Source organism: Meles meles, chromosome 1, assembly GCF_922984935.1.
Source record: "Meles meles chromosome 1, mMelMel3.1 paternal haplotype, whole genome shotgun sequence".
NCBI lineage: Eukaryota > Metazoa > Chordata > Mammalia > Carnivora > Mustelidae > Meles > Meles meles.
In genome coordinates, this window is record NC_060066.1 from 114,470,326 (window position 1) to 114,478,772 (window position 8,447).

General features: G+C 41.1%; 1 protein-coding gene across 1 annotated transcript in view; it reads left to right on the plus strand.

Moving 5' to 3' along the window:
• SPAG17 (sperm associated antigen 17) overlaps window positions 1–3,866 on the plus strand; it is a 234,388-nt gene extending 230,522 nt beyond the window's left edge. Inside the window, exon 49 of the mRNA XM_046019408.1 lies at window positions 324–3,866. Within this exon, the coding sequence (XP_045875364.1) occupies window positions 324–463 (140 nt within the window). The 3' untranslated portion in view covers window positions 464–3,866. The remainder of the gene's footprint in view (window positions 1–323) is intronic.
• Window positions 3,867–8,447: the final 4,581 nt, after the last annotated feature.

Below are 8,447 nucleotides of genomic sequence, written 5' to 3' on the forward strand. Positions count from 1 at the left end.
ATAGTGAGAATTCATAGCCCATTTCCCAAAATCTGGTCCTTTCCCTGGATGTTGATGTGATTTGGTACCTGGTTATGGTGACTGATGGCTCCTATAGGAAGCCTAGCCACAGTCAGCAGAGAAGCACGCACTGGGTCAACGGGAGAAATCTAGGAAATCAATATCCATCCTTCATCCCCTAAGCCTAGAATTCACATTGCATAGAAAAGTACCCCAAACGGAGCTAATCATGCTAGAGAGGAGGTTCTGATTCTAAAATGTTATCTGAATTTGTATATACATCCTTTGGTCATGAAAGTCATATTCCTTAATGAGTATTTTACCAGTTTTAACAGGTAGCAATTATGATAACAGACCAAAAGATTTTCCTCAGGGAAAAGAAAACCCCATGGTCCACAGAACTTCTACTATTTCTTCCTCTACACTTGGAGTCTTCATGTCCCGTAAAATTTCTCAACGTTAAATCCAGTGAGTAACAAATGTGAACTTGATCATCAACCATTCAAATGTGAGGCCTTAGACTTCGTTTGGTCTTCTCTTCTTATAGCCAGAAACCATTAAGCCACTTAATCTGGTGGGATGGAAATACTGGTCTTAAATAATTATAATAGCTACTCCCATGTATACGTGATCATATCTAATCTTCATACGACCAGTAAGATAGCTATTATCTTTCCCACTTTATAAATAAGGAGTGAAGCTCAGAGAATTTTAAGTAGATGATGTAAAAATCTAACCTACTTCAGTGTGATTCTAAAGTTTGTTTGTTCAAACACTGTTTTCAGTGTTAAGCTGACCTTCCAAAAAGCAGGAGCAGCAACCCAGGGATGTTCTTCTGGACTTGAAAATTTACAGTTAAGCCCATGGTTGTCAAACATTTTGGACACGAGATTCTTTATATATTTTTAAAAATTATTAAGTATCCCAAAAAGCTTTCATTCACATGGGTCTTATCTATCACATTTACCAAATTGGAATTAAAACAGAAAAATTTTCTATGTAAAAACCATAATAAAGCCAATATATTAACAGTTTTTAAATGAAAAATAACTATTTTCCAAAACAAAAATTTATTACTCATGAGACATTGTCTTACATTTTTACAAATTTCTTCAATGCCTGGCTTAATAGAGCACAGCTGGATTCTTTTGCCTGCTCCATATTTGGTCTGTCACAATATCAGACATCACACAGTCTCTGGAAAACTCTACTGGATGCTCATGAAAGAAAAAGCCGGATAGCCTCTTGTATTAGTTTCCTAGAGCTGCTGTAACAAATCTAGTTTCAAATCTGTAACAAAACTAGTTTCTTAGGGCGGCCATGACAAAGCAGCATAAGCCAGGTGGTTTAAAACAAGATATTCTCTTGTAGTTCAGGAGGCCAGAGGGCCAAAATCAAGGTGTCGGGGGTGGGGGTTCCTTCTGGAGACTGAGGGAGAATTTGTTCCGTGCCTCTCTCCTAATGTCTGGTGGTTACCAGGAATTCTTTGGTGTTCCTTGGTTTATTACTACATCACTTTAATCTCTGCCTCTGTCTCAAATTCTTCCCTGTGTATATTATTTCTGTCTCTCTCCTTGTAAGAATACCACTCATTAGATTTAGGGGCTACCCTAATCCCGAGTGTCATCTTAAGGTCATCTTCACAGTTTCTGGCAGACATGAATATTGTGGAGACACACCCAATGTAATTGGCTTCTAATCCCCCATATTCATATCCATCTCATTGGCGAGATATATTCATCCCATCCCAACATTCCCCAAATTCTTCACCCGTTCCAGCATTAACTCCATACCTAAATTCTCATAAAATAAGAATCGACTCAGTTTCACATCTCATCCCTCTAAATCAAGTATGGGTAAGATGCTGGTATGACCAGCCTCAGTCTCCCTTCCATTGGTGGATGTGTGGAGCTAGAAAATAAGCTGTCAACTTGCAACATATGCTGGTGGAAAAAGTATACGATAGATAGTCCCAAAAGGAAGAAAGTGGAAGGAATACAATCACTAGGCTAAAGCAAGTGTGCGACACAGCAAGGCAAATTTCATTAAGTTTCAAGGCCTTAGAATAAATATTTGTGGCTTGATCTGCCTTCTGGGCCCACAGAGGCTTTATCAGCCCCAACCTCTAGCCTTTCAGAAGCCCTGCTGGCCCCCACCCTCTCAATTCTCAGCCTGGGACAAAGTCTTACCCTCTGGGCAGCCCATTTCCTGCTTACAGAGTCCCAGAAGTCTGACAGCCTTCCTTCATCTTGTCCTATCTCTCTCCCCTGTCAAGGCCAAACCAGCAGGATTTCTGCTCATGTAACATTCTCAAAAACCTGTCAGTCTTCATGGATGTCAAGGAGATCCACATCATTAGACATGAGGCTTCTTCACAGATTCTTCCTGGATAACTGCACTTCTATTTCTGGCTTCTGCTGAGATGCCTGGTTGTATCCGTGGTCATAAACCTAATCTCTCCAGCACACACATCGTTGGTGCACTCCAGGGTATGCCTTTGCAATGTTTTGCAGTATGGATAGAATGTTAATTTTCGAACTCATCATGTTTCAGTTCTTTTTTGCTAACCAGTTCCTTCCTCAAATTCTTTCTTTCCCCTTGCATTTTACTATCAGCAGCAAGAAACCAGGCTGCATCTTCCATATTTTGCTTGGAAACCTCAGCTAAATATTCAATGTCATTGTTTACAAGTTCTACTTTAAACCCCAAAGCAGAACACAATTCAGCCAAGGTTTCTGCCACCTTTTAAATTTTCCTCCAGTGTCCAACAACATGTTCATTTCTGTCTGAGCTTGCACCAGGAAGCACCTTAAATGTTTATACTTCTATCAGTATTTTTGTTCATGGTGATGTAAAACTTCTCTGAGACGACAGAAACTTTCTCTGCTGCCCCAATGGCTTCCTTCTGAACTGTCACCAAAATTGGTTTTAAGTCCTTATGTCTACCAATGATCATTTAAAGATACCTAGACCTTTTATCACACTTCTCAAAATTCTCCCTTTACTCACTGCCCAATTCCAAAGCCACTTCCACATTTTTAGGCCTTTGTTCCAGCAGCATCCCACTTCCTGGTATCACTGTTAGTTTCCTGAGGCTTCCATAACAAATTACCACAAACTGGGTGATTTAAGACAAGTTAGTATTTTCTTGCAGTTCAGGAAACCAAAGCATTCAGGGCTGGTTCCATCTAGAGGCTGAAGAATTTGTTCCTGCTGCTCTCCTAACTTCTGGCAGTAGTCAGTCCTTGGTGTGCCTTGACTAAAAGCTACATCACACCAATTCATCTCTGCCTCTGTGGTCACATGGCCTCCTTCCCTGTGTCTCCTCACACTGCATTCTTACATGGCAGCAGTCACTGGATTTAGGGCCCACTCCAATCTAGTATGACCTCATCTTAACTAATTACCTTTATAAAGATCCTATTTCCAAATAAAGTTACATTCACAGGTTCTAGGTAGATGTAAATTTTTGGAGACCACTCTTCAAACTACTACAGATTTTAATATTGTTTTGAGAATATTTCTGACCATGCAAACTCCCTGAAAAAGGGTCTTATAGACCCCCAGAGGTCTTAAAATATACTTTGGGAACCACTGAAATCATGGTTTATGTCAGTTCTACTCTATGACTTTTGGAAGTTAGTCTAAACTGAGAAGTGATGAAATCTATATCACTAGCTAGCCAACTCTAAACTACAGAAGAGCATTTGAATAGATACAGAATTCCTGTTGGCACCAATATATCCTAAGTAATTTCGTGAATCTACCTAATAGAAGAAATGTCTTAAGTGATGTTGCCTTATGCCTCTGTTCATAGTATCAGAGTTAATGTAATTGAAAGATGCCCACTATACTTATTCTTTTATTAATAATATTTTAGTCTTTTTAGTCTTTTTCTTTCCCATCCCTTCTAATGTGTGTGTGTACTGGAATCATTCTGTAATTTTAGGTCTCTTGTAGTTCACGCAGTAACAAGAGTACTGTTCTTGTGTTTGAGCCAGTAAGCACTTCATAATAACTTTATGAAGGTAGACACTTATGTGCCTAAATTTATAGATGAGGAATCCAAAACATCACATTAGGTAATTCACTCAATAGAAGCTCTATTAGTTATTTGTTGCTACATAATAAATTACCCCAAAACTTACTGGCTTAAAGCAACAGACACTTAAGATCTTATAGCTTCTGTGGTTCCAGAATCCAGACACAGCTCAGCTGGATCCTCTGGCTTAACTAGGAATGGACGTGCTCTCAGCCCACTCAGGTAGTCATCGGCAGGATGCAGTTCCTTGCCACTTGAGCCTCTCCTAAGGGAATCTCACGACAGGGCAGCTGGGTTTATCAGAACAAGAAGAGCCTGAGAGTGTGAGCAAGGCAGAATTCAGTGTTTTATAACCCAGTCCTGGAACAGACATCCTATTAAGTTTGCTGTATTCTGTTCTTCAGAAGCCAGTCACTACATCCTGCCCACACTCACGGGAAGAAATTACACAAGGGCAACTCCCATGTGACCTAACAAGGGTTGGGGCCGGTGACTGTTGGTGTGTGCTCAGTGTGTGCTCCGTCCTAAAATCACATGAGAGCTGCTTGGAGCCCACAACATTTCAGAAATAATGACAGGACTTAGAATATAAGGCGATGTTATTCCTAAGAACCTCAGTCTCATCTCAAAACTTGGGATCTTTAATTGTGAGGAAAGGGGGCAGACTGTGGATAGTGTATGTAGGCCAAGTGGCTTCTTCCTGAGTTCATGGCTGGCCTGGAAAGGTTACACTTAGCAGGCTCATCGACTGAACTTATAAGTAAGTGGAACCCTACATACAGTTTTGGGCCCAACGACAGACACTACTGCCTCCTTGGTCACTGTCCTTCGTCCTCTCCCAGATTTAGAGATTTCTTTGGGAGATCTATGACTTAGGACACTTGGACTGAGAAACCATTTAATAATCAAGTACACCAAGTACCTAACTTCCAGTCAGGGAATCTCAAAACGGTTAAGCGTTATCTTCTTTACATAGAGACATATGTAAAGATATAAAAGCTTAGATGTTCTATGCCCAATAAACCATTCATGAGGCTTTTCTTTATGGCATCAGCAGCTTCTACAGTTACACTGCATAATTTGTAAAGGGTGTTACTCGTTACATGGTTCTTGTACTAAGGACTGAATCTAGCCAACGACCAGCAAAGCCAGTAAATGCTGACTTAATGACTAGTAACTGGCTTGGCTTAAAATTTTTAAAAGGTTTTTTTTTTTAAAGATTTTATGTATTATTTTTAGAGTATGAGTGGGGAGAGGCCAAGGGAGAGGGAGAAATTAGCTGAAGCAAACTCTGTGGATCGCAGAGCCCGACAAGGGGCTTGATCCCACAACTGTAAGATCATGACCTGTGCCAAAACCGAAAGTCAGATGCTGAGCCACACAGGGGCCTCTAAAATCTACTTTATAACTGACTAGCAACCTCAAACCTTTAGGGTTAAGGAGATTCAAGTATTTTGACGAAAAGTTAGAGCTCAGTTACTTCCTGTACACATCATTTCATCTATCCTAAGCTCTCCTTCTCTTTGGTTTGTGTAATACCTACCAGACAGACACACCTTTAAATCCCCTGCTACTGTTCATCTTACCTGATGGCAAAAATATGGGAAAGCAACACTTTTACATACAAGTAGAGTACCCTGTTGACCTTGTTTTGGTTTGGAAAACATTAATTAAAATTAATAAAAATATTAATGGGAAATGCTGGTTTCCTATTTTCTGATGAACACTTCCAAGCGCAAACATGATATGGATCAGCTCATTAAAGAATTAGGATATCTTTCAATAAGTAACTAACTCCTCTCCCTCGTGACAGGAACAGATACTTAAAGAAAAGGCTGCTTCTTCAGACTAGAAGCACCTAGAATCCATTATCTCTTCTCTTACCTTTTTGTAGTTAAGTCTCAGGAACTCTATGTTACAATAATCTTTACTTATATTCTATGCAATGAATAATACCACCATGTTCCTTACTTTACTTCAGTGACTGTGTTGTTATGGTCAGGAACAGTACTAGACTTGTGGCTAGGGACCATCAGATAACGACACCACAAGAACTGCAGCTCTGAGACTGGCAAGAAAATGGTGGCACCACAATACAGCATCTTAAATGAAATGGACAAATTCACAGGACACCTGGCTGAAGAAGACCCACAGAGATAAAAGATGGCAGTGGAGTAGGAGGACCCTATGTTCATTTTGTCCAATGATAAAATCACCCTAAATACCCAGAAATCAACCTTAAGACTGATAGACAAGCTCCACAACTAAAGGGAGAGAAGAGGCCACATCAAAGAAGCAGGAAGTGTGGAAATGTGTTTTAGGGGAGAAATGGATCATGGCTGCTGTGGAGGGGAGGGAGCTGTGGTCGTGGAGAAGGGCAGGAGAGAGCAGCAGCCAGGGAAACAAATCCAGGAGAGTATTTCCTAGAAGCCATTGGCTGGGAAAGTGAGAAGGGCTTAATTTCATTGAGTTCTTACAAAGAGTGGGACTTAAAGCCTGGAGCTTTAAAGGTCAGCCGGCTTGGCTGGGATAGAGCCCAGAGGGTACTGTGGTGCTCCAGAAGAGAAGGCAGGCAAACAACCTAGGGGCAAACAGCATGGAAACAGCCATCTGAAAAAAATGCCTGGGACATGGGGGTGGATTATCAATATTCAGTTACCTCTCCGAGAACAAAAGAGCTGGCTGGTGCCATTTCCCTTGCCCCCATCCCCGCCCCAAAACACCCACCACGGGGCGCCTGGGTGGCTCAGTGGTTTAAGCCGCTGCCTTCGGCTCAGGTCATGATCTCAGGGTCCTGGGATCGAGTCCCACGTCGGGCTCTCTGCCCTGAAGGGAGCCTGTTTCCCTCTCAACTCTCTCTGCCTGCCTCTCTGCCTACTTGTGATCTCTGTCAAAATTAATAAATAAAATCTTTAAAAAAAAAAAAACACCCACCAGAAGGAAGCAGCTCAGCACTGACACTGGCTGTCTAACTTGCTTACAACAAACCCCACACCCCTGTGCTCTTAGGACTGCCTTCTTAGTCAAGCTTGCCTCAGTTGCAATGTGGTGAGCCACTACCCCCGAATATCAGCACAAACTCCTACCCACACACCACATCTCTCCACCAGAGTTCTGCAGGACCTCAGTTTAGGTGGAGTGGTGTCAAAACTCATTTCACGGTAGACCAGAGTATACCTAGTTAAAACTCACCACATTCAGGTCAGGGACCAAACACTGTCCACAGCAGACAAGGAGAGCCTCTACAGAGAACTGGCCTAAAAGACAGAATGGCCAAAACACAACAGCAGAGTGTAGGCAGCACACATTGGAGACACTCCCGGAAGCACCAACTCTGGGCACTACATGACCTCTTTTTCAAAAGACCATTACTTTCAGGAGCAGGAATCCTAATGGGCTTTTCTAACACACAGAAAAAAGTAGAGACTAGACACAATGCCAAGACAGAGTAATTTATTCCAAATGCAAGAACAAGATAAGGCCACAGCCAGAAATAAAAGCATTAACAGATATAAGTAACATAACTGATGAAGAATTTAAAGCAACAATCATAAGGATACTCAATGGGCTTGAGAAAAGAACAGCAGATATCAGTGAGACCCTTACTACAGAGATAAAGGAGTTAAAAAAGAATCAGAAATGAAGAATGCAATAAATGAGACTGGAAACAGGCTTGATGCAATGAAGAGCAGGCTGGAAGAAACAGAGGAATGAATTAACAAGAAGACAAAGGAAAATAAGCTGACAAAAAAAAAAAAGAAAAAGAATTATGGAACATGAAAATAGACTTAAGGAACTTAGTGACTCCATCAAATGTAGTAACATTCCTATCATAGGTGTCTCAGAAGAGAAAGAGAAAAGGGGGCAGAAAATTTATTTTAAGAAATAATAGCAGAGGGGCGCCTAGGTGGCTCAGTGGGTTAAACCTCTGCCTTCTGCTCAGGTCACGATCTCAGGGTCCTGGGATCGAGCCCCACATAGGGGGGTTCTCTGCTTAGCAGGGAGCCTGCTATATATAAATAAATAAATAAATAAATAAATAAATAATAAATAGCAGAAAACTTCCCTAATCTGAGGAAGGAAACAGATATCCAGGTCCAGGAGGCACAGGGAACTCCCATCAAATCAACAAAAAACAGGTCAACACCAAGACATGTTATAATTAAATTTGCAAAATATATTGATAAAAAAATCTTAAAACCAACAAGACAAAAGAAATCCCTAACTTAAAGGGAAAACCCGTAAGGCTAGCTGGAGGTTTCTCAAGAGAAATTTGTCAAGCCAGAAGGGAGTGGCCTGATATATTCAAAGTGCTGAATGGGAAAAATCTGCAGTCAAAAATACTCCCTCCAGCAAAACTATTGTTCAGAACAGAAGGAGAGAAAGAGCTTCCCTGACAAAAATG